This window comes from Coregonus clupeaformis, chromosome 23 (genome assembly GCF_020615455.1).
Source record: "Coregonus clupeaformis isolate EN_2021a chromosome 23, ASM2061545v1, whole genome shotgun sequence".
NCBI classification, from domain to species: Eukaryota; Metazoa; Chordata; class Actinopteri; order Salmoniformes; family Salmonidae; genus Coregonus; species Coregonus clupeaformis.
This window is the reverse complement of record NC_059214.1, coordinates 54,307,349-54,326,588: the sequence shown is the minus strand read 5'-3', so window position 1 is coordinate 54,326,588 and position 19,240 is coordinate 54,307,349. Positions and strand designations below refer to the sequence as shown.

The following is a 19,240-nucleotide window of genomic DNA, read 5'->3' as shown; positions in this document are numbered from 1 at the left end:
TTGAGAGTGGTTACATTTCTCCAGGCCAATCTCAGCTTCTTTTTTTTTTTTTTACCAAAACAGAGGCGGGGTGTCCACGTCGTTAATGTTTCAATTAAGGGTTCTAGCTTTAAGGACTGTTCTGACATCTCTCATTTATCATTTTAACTTTGACTGTCTGGGAAAGGTCATCCAAAAACAGACTGTTTGGAGTCAACCTCTATCTGAACCAACCAGCAGACAAGAGAACATGAAACACAAAGCAGCACTGAAAACAATTATTCCTTTTCGGAACAAAAAGAGCGCATGCACGCACATATCAACTACCGTAATATAAACTCTTCACAGACGTTTTGACTTTTAACCTCTTGTACAAATTAAGGATTTATTTCAAATAAATTAATTCACCTTCATAGATCATCGTCATAGTAATAATAATATTAGTATCAATATAGCAATATATCCCTTCAGGTAAGCAAAGTCAAGGCCAAAGTCTGATTGGTTTACCACTAAAAGGACACTGGAGGTCTTTCAGCCTGACAATAGATATGGTTTCCTTCAGTCACCAAGATTCTTCATTTAATAATGAATAGGATGAAACTGTCCCAGACACAGATCATATATACTGTAGGTTTCAGGTTTTTGCCATAGAATGGTTAAGGTTGGGACTGGGACCTGGGCAAGGTAAGCTGACCCTAGATCTGCGCCTACGGGTTACTTTTACCCAGAGCATTCTTCATCAAGATATAGTTTGACAGACCTGTCACTTTAAAGATGGGGAACCACATTTTGTTTTCTGCTTCGTTTGCCATAGTCATTGTAATCCCCTTCAGAAGAAGAGCTGAGGAGAAAGGAACAAAGGCAGTTATCCACCACCATAAGATGACTGACAACTTACTTGTCTATTACTTGCTGTTTCGCTAGAACACACAACCCTGTGGAAAACAACAAAAAGCAACAGGTCCGTGAGGCTGATATACATTCTTCAGTCACCAGCAGGGGGCTCCACTATGGCTCCAGTGACAGTGCAATACCCCAGCTGACCAGACCAGAGATGGGGATGGTAGAGAGCACATGGAGTAGTGAGCATCTACTTTGCACCAGTGTCTGGGTGACATCAGCCCCTCAGGTCAGTCTCTCCAAGTCACAAGCCCTCTGTGTAACACACAGTTACCTCGACAGTCAGAGTTGGGAACGGAATTCTGCAGGATACACCCAATTCCTTCTGATATTTTATATCTGTCTCTTTTGTACAGTAGCATTCACATTCACGCAAAAAGATAGAGAGCAAGTGATAGAGAGAGTGGGAGAGAAAGAGGAAGAGATGGAGGGGTAAAAGAGAGGGAAGAAAGGAGAAGCAGAGAGAGATAAAGCGATTGAATGAGAGCGTCCTCAGACAGAAGCCCTGAGAGGAGTGGCTCTGGTGCGGCCTGAGGACGTCTCTGCTGGTTGCTAGGTGCCAGAGGGCCTCTGGTCAGTACATTTTAGGTGCGTCTGCGAGCAACCCGGGGCCGGGGGCCTGGATTGTGGCCCCCCGCCTGATGTCAGCCTGGTAGCTTTTTTATGTGGATCTACAGAGAGACACAGAGGAGCACAGACATGTCACACACACCTGTCGTTATACAGGATAACATTACCTTGGGTACATAGAACAATAGATACATTTGGTAAAAGATAAAAGGACAGATGATGCTGTGTGATTGGCTGACCTCACTGAGGATGGCCCAGACAGCTGAGTCTTTGACAACAGAGAGACGCAGCGCCACCACTGGGTTGAAGGAGGTGTCTACAGCCCCCTCCGCCACACCCTTCTCAAACTGACCTAGGGAGAGAAAGGGGGGGGAGCTGTGATTGAGGACCTTTGACAGGCAGTTTGTACATTGTTTATCAGTCTGTGGCAGGAACAATGCGAGTGGGTAATCTAATCAGGGTGTGTGTGTTCTGAGTAAAGAAAGCTAACAGGATAAGAGGGTTGGGTGCCTGTCCACTCACCGATTCTGTAGTAGCGGTCTTCAGTGTGCTTGTACTTCTCTTTGGTCTTTGGTCCAGTTTCCTTCAGACACAGACATATTCTGATTATTTTCGTAATGTTATGCATACACTAGGTAGAGAGCCTTGTTAACTAGTATCTCCCGCCTCATGCAGTGATATTTATTGGAGCAGGCAATGCTCATGATCTTTTCAATAACCAAATCAATACACATTTTGAGTGATGAGTCAATAAACCAAATCAGAAACAAGTGCTGGGTCTGATCTACTGACTCTGTTTACGTGTCATTGCACACTGTCGTCTGAATGTTGTCTTTGCGATGTCTGAATGTTGTCTGTGCATTGTCTGAATGTTGTCGTCTTACCGAGAAGGGCAGTATCTCTACGGTGGTGTTTTCTATCCTGTCCCCAGGGTGTTCCTGGTTCCCACTGCGGAACAGGAACCTGCCAATCACACAACACCTATTAATGCATATTCACGTCCCACGGCACACTCATGAATATGCATGCTTACAAGCAACACTGTCCTGTCACACAATGTGCTGTGCTTTTGGAACGACACATCTGACAAGTCTAAACCAAGCCTGAGGCAGCAATGGCGCATGCGCACACACACCCCTCCACTTAAGGTGTTAATGAAGCTTGTCACACATCACATGGCTAATAGATGCAAATCAAGCCCAGACACCAACACTGGAGAGAGGTCACTGACTGCTATGAACAAAAACACAACACATGAAACAGAGTGATGAGTTGTTCTCTTTTCTTCTCTCTTTCTCCCTCTCCTCTCTGTCAATCACTCTGAAGCTCCCTGACTTATCCAACACCTCTATAGCCTCTTTACTCATTTATCCCATCCACATCCCCTCATCTAGCTCCTCTTCCACATCCCTTTCTTAGCCCTTCCTTTCTCCCTCCAAACCCTTCCGCTATTTCTTTCCGTGAATCTCACTCGCAGTTTCGGGAGTTCTTATTTTAGAACACTCTCATTAGCACACACTGAGCCCCAGAGAGACAGGCACGCTAAAGCTTGTGGAAGAGTGTGTGAGTGGCACGACCTCCCTTTTCCCTCTCAGAAATGCACACACTTACACACACAAGCATGCGTGCACACAAACACAGCTCCCTCTCCCTCCTCACCTCTCTATGCTGACGGGCCTGTCGAACTTGAAGAGGACGTAGTCTCCAGCAGTAGGGTTGATGGCCCAGAAGAAGTCTTCTCCTAGGTAGGTCTTCTCCAACGTGTGGCCCTGGTACACCTACACAGCACAATGTCAGCTAAATGCACTCAAAACCTCTCAGTACACTTCTCAAATAATTACACAAATCAAACTTTTGAAATGCATTTAAATCATTAATACTGGGAATACTACCTTATTGAAATAAAAAGCCAATATTGAGGCTTTAAAACAATAGACATTTTTCAACTCATAAGAAGGCCAAGCTAGAAAGTTGTGTTGTGGTTTAAGGGTGATGTACCTTGAGAGATGTGGACACCTCAGCAGGCGGGTTCACGTGGATTTTATGGAGCAGGGGTTTCAGGAAGTCCTTATCCTAAACAGGAAGTCAAGGGGAAAGGAAGAGGAAGTGAGACACCAGCAGAGACGACAGGAAGTGGTCATACCAGGGGGAAGTCAGCATGGCCTAGTATGATGGCCGTGAGTTGGTGGGCTGAGGTGATATTTGGGTAGATGGGGGTGGTGTTTGGGGGTACTTAAGACATATGGTACAGGAATTTTGATCTAAGGCTGATGCAGGGAGAGTGATCCAGAGGGAGTGTGATAGAGAGAGGTTTAGGACCCACAGTGAGTTTCTGTATCTTTCCAGCCAGAGAGGAGTGCAACCCCACATGTTGAAAGAGGGAGGGCCTGAACCGCACACGCAGACTTGACTTCTGCCTCTCACAGTGCTTCTGTAGGGAGAAAGGGTAGATGGAGAGAGAGTCAAGAGAGTTGTTGAAGATACCACCCACATACAGGTAAAAGTCAGTAAATTAGAATATTTTGAAAAACTTGATTTATTTCAGTAATTGCATTCAAAAGGTGTAACTTGTACATTATATTTATTCATTGCACACAGACTGATGCATTCAAATGTTTATTTCATTTAATTTTGATGATTTGAAGTGGCAACAAATGAAAATCCAAAATTCCGTGTGTCACAAAATTAGAATATTACTTAAGGCTAATACAAAAAAGGGATTTTTTAGAAATGTTGGCCAACTGAAAAGTATGAAAATGAAAAATATGAGCATGTACAATACTCAATACTTGGTTGGAGCTCCTTTTGCCTCAATTATTGCATTAATGCGGCGTGGCATGGAGTCGATGAGTTTCTGGCACTGCTCAGGTGTTATGAGAGCCCAGGTTGCTCTGATAGTGGCCTTCAACTCTTCTGCGTTGTTGGGTCTGGCATTCTGCATCTTCCTTTTCACAATACCCCACAGATTTTCTATGGGGCTAAGGTCAGGGGAGTTGGCTGGCCAATTTAGAACAGAAATACCATGGTCCGTAAACCAGGCACGGGTAGATTTTGCGCTGTGTGCAGGCGCCAAGTCTTGTTGGAACCTGAAATCTCCATCTCCATAGAGCAGGTCAGCAGCAGGAAGCATGAAGTGCTCTAAAACTTGCTGGTAGACGGCTGCGTTGACCCTGGATCTCAGGAAACAGAGTGGACCGACACCAGCAGATGACATGGCACCCCAAACCATCACTGATGGTGGAAACTTTACACTAGACTTCAGGCAACGTGGATCCTGTGCCTCTCCTGTCTTCCTCCAGACTCTGGGACCTCGATTTCCAAAGGAAATGCAAAATTTGCTTTCGTCAGAAAACATGACTTTAGACCACTCAGCAGCAGTCCAGCTCTTTTTTTCCCTTAGCCCAGGTGAGACGCCTGCGCTGTTTCTTGGTCAACAGTGGCTTGACACGAGGTATGCGGCAGTTGAAACCCATGTCTTTCAAGCGTCTCTTGGTGGTGGATCTTGAAGCCCTGACTCCAGCAGCTGTCCACTCCTTGTGAATCTCCCCCACATTTTTGAATGGGTTTTTTTCACAATCTTGACTAGGCGCGGTGATCCCTATCGCTTGTACACTTTTTCTGACCACAGTTTTTCCTTCCCTTTGCCTCTCTATTAATGTGTTTGGACACAGAGCTCTGAGAACAGCCAGCCTCTTCTGCAATAACCTTTTGTGTCTTTCCCTCCTTGTGCAATGTGTCGATGGTCGCCTTTTGGACAGCTGTCAAATCTGAAGTCTTCCCCCATGTTTGTGTAGGCTTCAGAACTGGACTGAGAGACCATTTAAAGCCCTTTGCAGGTGTTTTGAGTTAATCAGCTGATTAGTTTGTGGCACCAGGTGTCTTCAAAATGTAACCCTTACACAATATTCTAATTTTGTGACACACGGAATTTTGGATTTTCATTTGTTGCCACTTCAAATCATCAAAATTAAATGAAATAAACATTTGAATGCATCAGTCTGTGTGCAATGAATAAATATAATGTACAAGTTACACCTTTTGAATGCAATTACTGAAATAAATCAAGTTTTTCAAAATATTCTAATTTACTGACTTTTACCTGTACACAAACAACCAAACAGGGTGTGTACGTACTGCGTCTTTCTCCGGGTTACACACTTTGACCCAGAGGATGTGGTCCAGTAGCCAATCAATGGGCTTCTCCTTATAGAACATGAAGATAAACTCTACGATCAGATTGAGATCTGGAGCCTGGAACATCTTACCTGAGAGGAGGAGGGAGAAGGAGAGAGGTAGATGGGGAGGGAGAGTGAATTGAGGAGAGAGTGAATCGAGGAGAGGGGGGTATGGGGAATCGAGATTGAGGGGAGAGAGTTGAAAAAGAGGGGAAGGAGGGAGGAAAGAGAGAAGGAAAACCAGTGGGCTGGCTATTCAAACCTAGCTTCGTTTTTTTACACTCTAAAAAGTCTCCTTTCTGACTTTCCTTCATTTTAGCTGACAGTCAGTGTTCGTTAAGGGTCAAGGATTCCTTGTTAAGCCTCAGTGACCGTTCGTTAAGGACCATTAATTGCTGACTAATAGCTTGTTAGAGGGTTGCTAAATGCCCAGAGTGTGTGTGTGTGTGTATGTGTGTGTTACCGATAAAGCCAAGCTGGGAGAACTCGAGGATCATCCAGTCCTCGGAGGAGAGCTGCAGGGCAAAGTTCTTCATGGTGGCAAAGTAGTTGGGCTTGGCCACAATGTCATCCTCCAACTGGGAGGAGAGGGAGGGGGTGGAGAGGGAGGGGGTGGAGAGGGAGGGGGTGGAGAGGGAGGGGGGTGGAGAGGGAGGGGGGGTGGAGTGACTGGTGAGATTAGGCTTGAAGGGGTTCGGCCATCACACATCTAGTCATCTACTTATCACACATACAGCTGACCAACATGGAACACCACACAAGTCTCTCACTAAGCTACTTTCTATAGGCACTGAATGTCGTCTACAAACCTACAGTAGACTGAACTAAACACTGTCAATGACAGCATTCAGTACCTCTGCCCACTCCTCCCCTGAGTGGAGACAACGTCAACACAGGATGGAAGATGAAAACAACCAAAACAGAAAGAAGGAAAGAAAGAACGAGAGAAGGGGTTAATAGAGGATGAGATGAGATCCAATGTGGTAGCTCATTATACACTGAGTGTACAAAACATTAGGAACACCTGCTCTTTCCATGACGTAGACTGACCAGGTGAAAGCTATGATCCCTTACTGATGTCACTTGTTAAATCCACTTAAAATCAGTGTAGATGAAGGGGAGGAGACAGGTTAAATAAGGATTTTTAGGCCTCGAGACAATTGAGACATGGATTGTGCCATTCAGAGGGTGAATGGGCAAGACAAAATATTTATGTGCCTTTGAACGGGGTATGGTAGTAGGTGCCAGGTGCACCGGTTCGAGTGTGTCAAGAACTGCAACACTGCTGGGATTCACACTCAACAGTTTCCTGTGTGTATCGAGAATGGTCCACCACCCAAAGGACATCCAGCAGACTTGACACAACTGTGGGAAGCATTGGAGTCAACATGGGCCAGCATCCCGGTGGAACGCTTTCGACACCTTGTAGAGTCCATGCCCCGACGAATTGAGGCTGTTCTGAGGGCAAAAGGGGGTGCAACTCAATATTAGGAAGGTGTTCTCAGTGTATCTATATATGTTTGTGATCAATGGAAGGGAGGGAGCAGCAGGTGGTTGATATAACAGATAGAACAACCTGTACAGTATATCTGATCTTTACATACACTAAGAGGAGGAGAAAAGGGCTGTCCAACTCTTGATGAAAGAGCATGCAACTCTGCTGCAGACACAGTATGTACACCTTGTACCAACACACACACAGACTAGCAACTGGCCTCGTTTAATGTAAAGAACACGTCCAAATTGGGCACGCCTTGTTCCAAACTGCTGGCTCACCAGTGTTTCCATGGTAACAAACCCTATGATGCTGAAGTGTGTTGGTACAAGGTGTACTACAGCTCTGCCCCAGACACATACTGCTCCTGCCGGCATATTCCAATGGGAACGCAGGTTTAGTAGGGCTAGGGGCAGAATGTGCGTTCCAAGGACATACACACCTGGACATAGTAGACTCCTTTGCTCACAGCATACATCATGAGGAAGGAATAGTCCAAATTCTGCTTGGTCCGCCATCTACAACACACACAAACACACGATTATGAATCCTTTCCTCAAACCCTGTTACTAAATGACTGATGAGTGGTGGCTGGAGGGAGCAGGTGTGCACATCACTGCCTGACGGCAGGTGTTGGGACCAGCACACGAGCATACACACACATACAGGGAGGCGGACGCACGCACGCACGCCACCCACAAACGCACGTACGCCACCCACACTAATGAGTTGCATTGTACTTCATTCCACCTCAGCAGCAGGGATTCCAGGGGGCTTCTCATAAATATTCAATGAGCAGAAATTAAATCAAGCGCTAACAAAGGGCAGCACACATCTAACCGAGTTCAAACATTGTTTACTCTCCAAAACATCAGCTCTCTATCAGCCCCCACACACAGAGTGAGAGACAGCCAGAAAGACAGACAGCGAGAGAGCCAGCGAGAGAGAGACAGACAGACAGACAAAGAGACCGATGGACCGCGACAGAGACGGACCGCGGCAGAGACAGACCGCGGCAGAGACAGACCGCGGCAGAGAAAGACCGAAACAGACTGCGGCAGACAGAGAGCGACAGACCGAGAGCGACAGACCGAGAGCGACAGAGCGACAGACAGAGAGCGACAGAGGGACAGACCGAGAGCGACAGAGGGACAGAGAGAGCGACAGAGGGACAGACCGAGAGCGACAGAGGGACAGACTGAGAGCGACAGAGGGACAGACCGAGAGCGACAGAGGGACAGACCGAGAGCGACAGAGGGACAGACAGAGAGCGACAGAGGGACAGACAGAGAGCGACAGAGAGTGACAGAGAGTGACAGACAGAGCGACAGAGGGTGACAGAGAGCGACAGAGAGAGCGACAGAGAGCGATTGAGACACAGAGAGAGAGGTTTCCACAGCACAGTCAATGTAGGAGGGAGGGGGAAGGGGGAGGCAGGGAGAAGGGAAGGAGATAGGGAGGGGTGCAGTCGACCTTGAGCTGACTTTGAGGGATGCCTGTGGAATACTGAGTGCCTGGCCCACCCCTTACAGCTCATCCCTCTCTCCTCTCTCATTCTCTCCGTATTGTCATTGGCAATGCCCACCGGACGTGGCACATCAACAACAAATAACCAGAACAAAGTCATTTTGGGGTGTGAGCAGTGGAGATTGGCTGGAGATGTACAGAAGTGATGGAGTGTGTCTGTTATTTGAACGTTTGCCAATGTTTGTCACCAATTGAAGATGAGGAAGTTCTTCTGATTCTTTACAGATTCAAATGTTGAATATTTTACTTCACCTGACCCGCTCTCTGGAGTCTCCGAAGGTCTCCTTGAGGTCTTTGAGATCTGGGTAGTAGCTGGCAGGAGGAGAGATCAGCTCCAACAAACCTGAACTGAATTCTGAAGAAAACCTGGGATAGACGCACGCACGCACACAAAAGTTGTCATACTACTTCTGTCCTCTATAAACAGCCAGGGGGATTATCAGACAGGAAACAGTCATCACAAAGACAGGACGCGATGTCACTCACTCTTTCTCCAGTCCAGTAACCACGCTTTGGACGTATTCAGTTTCCGTCTGCAGAGACACAGAATATAATGTTCTTATTTGTATGAAACAGTGTGTGTTTCAATGTGTGTGTGTGTGTATATATACACACACACACACACACACACATAGAGGGAAACAAGTATTTGATCCCCTGCTGATTTTGTACCACTGACAAAGACATGATCAGTCTATAATTTTAATGGTAGGTTTATTTGAATAGTGAGAGAGAATAACAACCAAAAAATCCAAAAATGTTATAAATTGATTTGCATTTTAATGAGGGAAAAAAATATTTGACCCCTCTGCAAAACATGACTTAGTACTTGGTGGCAAAACCCTTGTTGGCAATCACAGAGGTCAGATGTTTCTTGTAGTTGGCCACCAGGTTTGCACACATCTCAGGAGGGATTTTGTCCCACTCTTCTCCAAGTCATTAAGGTTTCAAGGCTGACGTTTGGCAACTCGAACCTTCAGCTCCCTCCACAGATTTTCTATGGGATTAAGGTCTGGAGACTGGCTAGGCCACTCCAGGACCTTAATGTGCTTCTTCTTGAGCCACTCCTTTATTGCCTTGGCCATGTGTTTTGGGTCATTGTCATGCTGGAATACCCATCCACGACCCATTTTCAATGCCCTGGCTGAGGGAAGGAGGTTCTCACCCAAGATTTGACGGTACATGGCCCCGTCCATCGTCCCTTTGATACGGTGAAGTTGTCCTGTCCCCTTAGCAGAAAAACACCCCCAAAGCATAATGTTTCCACCTCCATGTTTGACGGTGGGGATGGTGTTCTTGGGGTCATAGGCAGCATTCCTCCTCCTCCAAACACGGCGAGTTGAGTTGACGCCAAAGAGCTCCATTTTGGTCTCATCTGACCACAACACTTTCATCCAGTTCTCCTCTGAATCATTCAGATGTTCATTGGCAAACTTCAGACGGGCATGTATATGTGCTTTCTTGAGCAGGGGGACCTTGCGGGCGCTGCAGGATTTCAGTCCTTCACGGCGTAGTGTGTCACCAATTGTTTTCTTGGTGACTATGGTCCCAGCTGCCTTGAGATCATTGACAAGATCCTCCCGTGTAGTTCTGGGCTGATTCCTCACCATTCTCATGATCATTGCAACTCCACGAGGTGAGATCTTGCATGGAGCCCCAGGCTGAGGGAGATTGACAGTTATTTTGTGTTTCTTCCATTTGCGAATAATCGCACCAACTGTTGTCACCTTCTCACCAAGCTGTTTGGCGATGGTCTTGTAGCCCATTCCAGCCTTGTGTAGGTCTACAATCTTGTCCCTGACATCCTTGGAGAGCTCTTTGGTCTTGGCCATGGTGGAGAGTTTCGAATGTGATTGATTGATTGCTTCTGTGGACAGGTGTCTTTTATACAGGTAACAAGCTGAGATTAGGAGCACTCCCTTTAAGAGTGTGCTCCTAATCTCAGCTCGTTACCTGTATAAAAGACACCTGGGAGCCAGAAATCTTTCTGATTGAGAGGGGGTCAAATACTTATTTCCCAAATTAAAATGCAAATCAATTTATAACATTTTTGACATGCGTTTTTCTGGATTTTTTTGTTGTTATTCTCTCTCACTGTTCAAATAAACCTACCATTAAAATTATAGACTGATCATTTCTTTGTCAGTGGGCAAACATACAAAATCAGCAGGGGATCAAATACTTTTTTCCCCTCACTGTATATACATATACATATATATACACACATACACACACACACACACACACACACACATATACAGTTGAAGTCGGAAGTTTACATACACTTAGGTTGGAGTCATTAAAACTCGTTTTTCAATCACTCCACAAATTTCTTGTTAACAAACTATAGTTTTGGCAAGTCGGTTAGGACATCTACTTTGTGCATGACACAAATAATTTTTCCAACAATTGTTTACAGAGATATTATTTCACTTATAATTCACTGTATCACAATTCCAGTGGGTCAGAAGTTTACATACACTAAGTTGACTGTGCCTTTAAACAGCTTGGAAAATTCCAGAAAATGATGTCATGGCTTTAGAAGCTTCTGATAGGCTAATTGACATCATTTGAGTCAATTGGAGGTGTACCTGTGGATGTATTTCAAGGCCTACCTTCAAACTCAGTGCCTCTTTGCTTGACATCATGAGATGTCAAAAGAAATCAACCAAAAAATTGTAGACCTCCACAAGTCTGGGTCATCCTTAGAAGCAATTTCCAAACGCCTGAAGGTACTACGTTCATCTGTACAAACAATAGTACGCAAGTATAAACACCACGGGACCACGCAGCCGTCATACCGCTCAGGAAGGAGACACGTTCTGTCTCCTAGAGATGAACGTACTTTGGTGCGAAAAGTGCAAATCAATCCCAGAACAACAGCAAAGGACCTTGTGAAGATTCTGGAGGAAACAGGTACAAAAGTATCTATATCCACAGTAAAACGAGTCCTATATCGACATAACCTGAAAGACCGCTCAGCAAGGAAGAAGCCACTGCTCCAAAACCGCCATAAAAAAGCCAGACTACGGTTTGCAACTGCACATGGGGACAAAGATCGTACTTTTTAGAGAAATGTCCTCTGGTCTGATGAAACAAAAATAGAACTGTTTGGCCATAATGACCATCGTTATGTTTGGAGGAAAAAGGGGGTCGCTTGCAAGCCGAAGAACACTATCCCAACCGTGAAGCACGGGGGTGACAGCATCATGCTATGAGGGTGCTTTGCTGCAGGAGGGACTGGTGCACTTCACAAAATAGATGGCATCATCTCAAGACATCAGTCAGGAAGTTAAAGCTTGGTCGCAAATGGGTCTTCCAAATGGACAATGACCCCAAGCATACTTCCAAAGTTGTGGCAAAATGGCTTAAGGACAACAAAGTCAAGGTATTGGAGTGGCCATCACAAAGCCCTGACCTCAGTCCTATAGAAAATTTGTGGGCAGAACTGAAAAAGCCTGTGCGAGCAAGGAGGCCTACAAACCTGACTCAGTTACACCACCTCTGTCAGGAGGAATGGGCCAAAATTCACCCAACTTATTGTGGGAAGCTTGTGGAAGGCTACCCGAAACGTTTGACCCAAGTTAAACAATTTAAAGGCAATGCTACCAAATACTAATTGAGTGTATGTAAACTTCTGAGCCACTGGGAATGTGATGAAAGAAAGAAAAGCTGAAATAAATCATTCTCTCTACTATTATTCTGACATTTCACATTCTTAAAATAAAGTGGTGATCCTAACTGACCTAAGACAGGGAATTTTTACCAGGATTAAATGTCAGGAATTGTGAAAAACAGAGTTTAAATGTATTTGGCTAAGGTGTATGTAAACTTCCAACTGTATATACACATACACACATACATATATATATATATGTGAGAGTGAGTGAGTGAGTGAGTGAGTGAGTGAGTGAGTGAGTGAGTGAGTGAGAGAACGTGCACGTGAGCATTGGCGTGAGAGTATGATAATTTTTCCCCCCACCTCTCCAACGAAGACGATGATGACACAGTCGAGTTTCTCCTCAGGTGAGAGCTTGTCGATGAGCGAGTGCAGAGTCTCGGCCAGGTACGACTTCACTTTACGCTTTACGGTAGGAATACCCATCACCATGGAGACTGGGCGGAAATGAGAGGACCCGGGTAAGAACAGGGTCAGACCATAGAGGAAGAAACACAGGCAGAGAACAGGACGTGTTAAATGTGGTAACTCTTAAGTCGCATTGTATTTTAAGAAAACAAACATTTTCAGTTCATGGAGGGCAGAAGTTCAACTAAGGAAAGAGAGAGAGAGAGAGAGAGAGAAAGAGACAGACAGAGAGAGCAAGGGAGATGGGTGAGACAGCAGCTACTGTTATTCTCCTGGCTATCAGTCCTACCGTATGTGTCCTGAAGGGGGAAGAGAGACAGTTCTGTACCTTAGATGGGGAGATTCAGTGAAAACCACACCACACTGGAATAGAAGAGACTGTACTACAGACATATCACTCCATTTGTACTACACAGACACAATAGGCCCAGGGATCCCTTCTCTGGGGAACAGGGCTGCGTGTGTGCACTACTCAATAGCACTCTGCTCTTCATTCTCGCTGAGGACCACATTATTTACTCCCTCGCTCCCACCCTCTCTTTCTTATTTTAGACTGGCGAGCGTGGGATGTTTGCCTTTCAAAATTCAAATTGTGGGGCAGAAAAAGGAAAATATTCACATGTATTCTTTCTCCCCAAAACAATATCCTTCTGCACCAGGAGTGAGAATGAGAACAACAGGGAGTAACACAAACAGTGACTGTAGCACTATGGTACAGAACTTCACATCTACAGTGTGTGGGTGTTTATTCTCTATTCTGGTGCCAATATGGAGAGTAGCTCTAGGGCAAACACTGGAAAATAAGGGGGAACGGTCAGGGAAGACAATTCACAGACTGAAAGACTGTGAATGAATGAGTGTGTGTGTGTGTGTGTGTGTGAGTGAGAGAGAGAGAGCGCGAGAGAAGGAGAGAGCAAGACAGAGAGAGCGAGAGCGAGAGAGAGAGAGAGCGCGATAGAGAGAGAGAGAGAGAGAGAGAGTGCGAGATCTGAGAGACAAGGCAAGAAGGGCCCTGTATGCCATCAAAAGGAACAAAATTTGACCTACCAATTAGGATCTGGCTAAAAATACTTGAATCAGTTATAGAACCCATTGCCCTTTATGGTTGTGAGGTCTGGGGTCCACTCACCAACAACAAATTGAGACTCTGCATGCAGAATTCTGCAAAAATATCCTCTGTGTACAACGAAAAACACCAAATAATGCATGCAGAGCAGAATTAGGCCGATACCCACTAATTATCAAAATCCAGAAAAGAGCCGTTAAATTCTATAACCACTTATATTTACATTTTAGTCATTTAGCAGACGCTCTTATCCAGAGCGACTTACAGTTAGTGAGTGCATACATTTTCATACTGGCCCCCCGTGGAAAACGAACCCACAACCCTGGCGTTGCAAGCGCCATGCTCTACCAACTGAGCTACAGGGGACTACACTGAAAAGGAAGCGATTCCCAAACCTTCCATAACAAAGCAATCACCTACAAAGAGATGAACTTGGAGAAGAGTCCCCTAAGTAAGTAAGTGTGGTCCTCTGTAGCTCAATTGGTAGAGCATGGCGCTTGTAACGCCAGGGTAGTGGGTTCGACCCCGGGACCACCCATACGTAAAAATATATGCACACATGACTGTAAGTCGCTTTGGATAAAAGCGTCTGCTAAATGGCATATTATTTATTTATTATTAAGTAAGCTGGTCCTGGGGCTCTGTTCACAAACACAAACAGACCCCACAGAGCCCCAGGACAACAACAACCCAATTAGACCCAACCAAATCATGAGAAAACAAAAAGAGAATTACTTGGCACATTGGAAAGAATTAACAAAAAAACTGAGCAAACTAGAATGCTATTTGGCTCTAAACAGAGAGTACACAGTGGCAGAATACCTGACCACAGCGACTGACCCAAAATTAAGGAAAGCTTTGACTATGTACAGACTCAGTGAGCATAGCCTTGCTATTGAGAAAGGCCGCCGTAAGCAGACCTGGCTCTCAAGAGAAGACAGGCTATGTGCACACTGCCCACAAAATGAGGTGGAAACTGAGCTGCACTTCCTAACCTGCCAAATGTATGACCATATTAGAGACACATATTTCCCTCAGATTACAGAGATCCACAAAGAATTCGAAAACAAACCCAATTTTGATAAACTGCCTTATCTACTGGGTGAAAAACCACAGTGTGCCATCACAGCAGCAAGATTAGCAAGATTTGTGACCGGTTGCCACAAGAAAAGGGCAACCAGTGAAGAACAAACACCATTGTAAATACAACCCATATTTATGTTTATTTATTTTCCCATTTGTACTTTAACTATTTGCACATTGTTACAACACTGTATATATATATATATATATATATATATATATACACATAATATGACATTTGAAATGTCTTTATTCTTGTGGAACTTCTGAGTGTAATGTTTACTGTTAATGTTTACTGTTTATTTCACTTTTGTTTACTATCTACTTCACTTGCTTTGGCAATGTTAACATATGTTTCCTATGCCAATTAAGCCCTTAAATTGAATTGAATTGAATTGAGAGAGAGATGAAAGTGGTGGAGTGTGATCTGTGCAGCATGGAGAGTCGGTCCTTGTTTTGCTTTGTGTCCCTTCACACAGCACAGAACAGCACAGAGACACACAGGACCAGGAAAGTAGGTTGAGGATGAAAGGAGAGAGATTAGGGAGAGGAAAAGAGACCAAGAAAAGAGTGTGAGGCAGAGCGAGAGAGAGCGACATAGGGAGGAAGAAAGAGAGAAGCTGGTGAGAGGGAGAACACAAGTGCAAATGGAAGCTAAAGGGACACAATGAGGGAGGGGGGAAACAAACACTCACCAAAACCATCCCTCCCTCCAGTTTTGTTTACTTCTCATGCCATCACTCAACCCCTTTCTCCCCCCATCATCTCTCTCAGAAAAGAACCCTAATCATCACATCCATCTGTGCCTCAGCTCCTCTGACAGAGGAATGGTGATTGGTGAGCTGACGTCTGCGTACAAACAGAATGGGGCGGGGGGTGTATGTGTGTCCAGTGTGTGCATGGGTGTATAGTAAGGCCTAGTAGAGATAGAGGGGTGATGTGTTTGAGTTTAGATCCTAGACAAGGGATCAACTAGATTCAGCCGCGGGCCAATTATTTATTGAGCGGATGGTCAGGGGGCCGGAACATGTAATTTTGTTGCTCAGAAAACTTAGGGGACAAAATAAAACCACCCGCGAGCCAAATAGAGCCAGTTGGGGAACCCCGTCCTAGATCCTAAGCCCCTCAGACACCAGATCCAATACCAGTAGGGATTAATGGACCTCAAGGCAATCAGCTTCCCCCTGCTAACTGCTAGCTAGGCTAGTACATAACACTCAAACATCAGGCTACATGGCAATCATCGTCAATCACTCATTCCCAAACAATTATATAAAAATAGAACATACAAAACGATAGACAAATGTACCAAAATAAAACCAGAATACATATGAATAGATACAATACACACAGTCTTTATGTTCCCTATGAGTCATGCCTAAAAGACAGGCTGGAGAGAGAAAGTCCCTCCTACTCCCATTCTCTCATCATCTTTTTCATTAACTTTTTTTCTCTCTCCATCTCGCTCTCTGCATTCAGATGTCCCAATTTGCACTGCTTTAAATAACCCTAATGTCAAACACCCTCTCTCACACACACACACACACACACAGAGAGAGAGAGACAGAGACAGAGAGAGAGAGAGAGAGAGACAGAGAGACAGAGAGACAGAGAGACAGAGAGACAGAGAGACAGAGAGAGAGAGAGAGAGAGAGAGAGAGAGAGAGAGAGAGAGAGAGACAGAGAGACAGAGAGACAGAGACACAGAGACACAGAGACACAGAGACACAGAGACACAGAGACTGAGAGACCGAGACAGAGACAGAGAGAGAGAAATTGAGGAAGAGAGAACGGAAAGAGAATGAGAGGGAGAGATGAGAGGATAGAGAGTGAAAGACTTGATGAGAGAGGGGGAGATTGAGAGGGGAGGGCCGGTAGGGAGCTCTTGACCCTAAACCAAGTTATTGTCCATCACTTGTTAGATATTAACTGAATTGTTAGATACTACTGCACTGTCGGAGCTAGGAACACAACAGTACACCCGCAACAACATCTGCTAAATATGTGTATGTGACCAATAAAATTTGATTTGTCAGGAGAGCAGCAGCACAACAACCACAACAAGTTTCCATACAGTATGACCCCCCCCCACACCAGAACACAAAAACAACTCTCAGGCTAAACTAATCAGCCAATAACGGCAACAAAGGAGCAGGCATCACAGTGGAGTAGGATGTCAACAGACACCCTATGAGAGGATCAGAGCCTCTACCTCAGAGAAAAACCAGACAAAGAGCTATCAAAAGGCTTCAAAAGACCTGTCTGCATCCACAGATCACACACATGTTACACACATAACACCAAAAAACTGTTGTCTTCCTCTTTCTTTGTCTCAGAGTCCGTCTGGGCAAACATCAAACTGATGTCACTGGGCTTTGATGAGACAAAGGAGATACAAGAGACACAGTGTTGTGTGTTTGTTCCAAACTGCCAGCTAGTGTCCTCCACCCTTTAGAACATGTATGTCCTCCCTAAAGCCTGTCTAGTCACTGGGAAGTCCAATTAGTCATGTTAACACTCTCCTCACCTTACTTACCGGCCCTTGACCCTGCTCATCCTCCTAACCCTGTCTAACACACACACACCTCTTTAGGAGAATGTGATATAGTGACCATGCTGTGTAGGACAATAGGGGTCTGAGTGAGACTGGGGCCTAGATTGGCCTCCGGGCTACAATAGCAAGACTAATCGCTCACCACTATGCCTGAAGTCACAAACACACACTGACCTCAAAAGGTCCTGATGGGAGGCCGTGTAACACACTAGCCTAGGACAGGGCTGACAATAGGAATGTGTGTGCGAGCGAGCGTGTGTCTCTCTTACCTCCGGTGCGGCCCATGCCCACCTGGACAGCGGGTTGCAGGCTGCCCTCATTGTTGAGCAGGTGAGGCATGTGGTGGTAGATGTTCGGCACCTGAAGGGGCTTCCTACTGGCTAGCTCCTTCAGCAGCTTCTGGGTCTCATCTGCCATAATCATACAGGAAGGAATCGGAGATGGTAGAATGGTTGAGAATGATATTTACAACTGGTCGAATGGTTGAGAATGATACTTACAACTGGTAGAATGGTTGAGAATCATAAAATTACAACTGGTAGAATGGTTGGGGGGGGGGGGGTTGTAATGGAAATCAATTTTAGATCCCCACAAGGATAGTAAAATATATGGTGTGTGTACCTGAGAAGTTGGCGAGAGCGTCCTTACTGCCGTTAGTCTCAGCGATGGCCCGTCTGAACTGCTCCAGGATGTTGTTGAGCTCTGAGGAGCGCTGCAGGGTCCGGTGCTCGGCCACACGGAGGCGCTCTTTCAGGGCATGGAACTCCCTCTGGTACGCTACCAACTTCTCTATAGGGACAGAGAGAGGGGAAGGATTAGTTATCCTGCTCTTTATTCCAACATTAACTCTCACTGTGTCCCAGTGTAGGCTAATAGTCATGTAACAACTTCTAATACAAAATAGATTATTAAGTGTTGTAAGAACCTTTACAAACTGTGGGGGCAGTATACTTCCCCTTTAGTGCTGTGGTAGTAGATAGTGTTGTCATATCTTGAAAATACTGAGTATTATGTGGTGGTGGTTTAGTGTTATGAGAAACCCTGTTCCTGGTACTGTTATCTGGACTGGGGAGTTGAAGGAAGGTTATCAGAAGGTTGAGGGGAGGTTGTGGTCAGAAAGGAGGAGATGGACAGGGGTAAGTGCTCCTGCCTGGGTTTTACTGAGAAACCAGCCTGTTATACAGTGTGTGTCTTTGTCTCCTCCTTTTTGATATGTATGTGTGTGTGCATACGTGCAAGAGAGAAAGTGTGCACCTCAACCTTCCTAAGCCCAAGTCAACATGCGAGGATTAGCTCCACTAAGACAATGCTCTTATATAATTCATACAAGAAGCTAGACCACACACAGCAATGTGGAAATGTGAATGAATGTCTCAGAATGTACAGTAGTTATTTTTGTGCATATGCAAGTGTGTTCTCGTTTTTTTCTTTCCTCAGACTCACTCTTCCTAGTACTCCCTCCATCTATCAAGCTATCTTTCCATCTCTTTATCCCCCTCTACCTAAGGTTGTTAAAACTGAAGAAAAAAACCTGACGATAAGCATAGAGTAATAGGTGGTTATGTTGCCCTTAGTGGACGGTATTGAAGGCATCCCCCGATGTACTGGGGACCAGGACAAACATTGAATACTGAAGTCTATCTGCTGTGATCTCGCTGCAACTACGGGGGATACAAGGCGCAACGAGGCGCAATGAGAGAGTATGGTGCTGAAGCACGAAATCGACGGTGTATGATAGGCAGCCTAGTCTTTGCAAGTCTGATCTGCAATGGATTTGTTATAATGTTTATACTGGTCACAAACT

The 19,240-nt window shown here is 45.3% G+C and overlaps 1 protein-coding gene across 1 annotated transcript in view; it reads right to left on the bottom strand.

The window, feature by feature from the left end:
- The window catches only part of LOC121554066 (alpha-1,3-mannosyl-glycoprotein 4-beta-N-acetylglucosaminyltransferase A), a 97,046-nt gene continuing 77,806 nt past the window's right edge, over positions 1-19,240 (bottom strand). The window contains exons 2-16 of the mRNA XM_041867527.2: positions 18,058-18,225; positions 17,706-17,846; positions 12,629-12,762; positions 9,133-9,179; positions 8,899-9,012; positions 7,562-7,637; positions 6,088-6,202; positions 5,584-5,714; positions 3,773-3,880; positions 3,448-3,522; positions 3,109-3,227; positions 2,334-2,412; positions 1,972-2,032; positions 1,689-1,801; positions 1-1,550 (exon numbers count right to left, since the gene is read on the bottom strand). Of these exons, the coding sequence (XP_041723461.1) occupies positions 1,524-1,550; positions 1,689-1,801; positions 1,972-2,032; positions 2,334-2,412; positions 3,109-3,227; positions 3,448-3,522; positions 3,773-3,880; positions 5,584-5,714; positions 6,088-6,202; positions 7,562-7,637; positions 8,899-9,012; positions 9,133-9,179; positions 12,629-12,762; positions 17,706-17,846; positions 18,058-18,225 (1,508 nt within the window). The 3' untranslated portion in view covers positions 1-1,523. The remainder of the gene's footprint in view (positions 1,551-1,688; positions 1,802-1,971; positions 2,033-2,333; positions 2,413-3,108; positions 3,228-3,447; positions 3,523-3,772; positions 3,881-5,583; positions 5,715-6,087; positions 6,203-7,561; positions 7,638-8,898; positions 9,013-9,132; positions 9,180-12,628; positions 12,763-17,705; positions 17,847-18,057; positions 18,226-19,240) is intronic.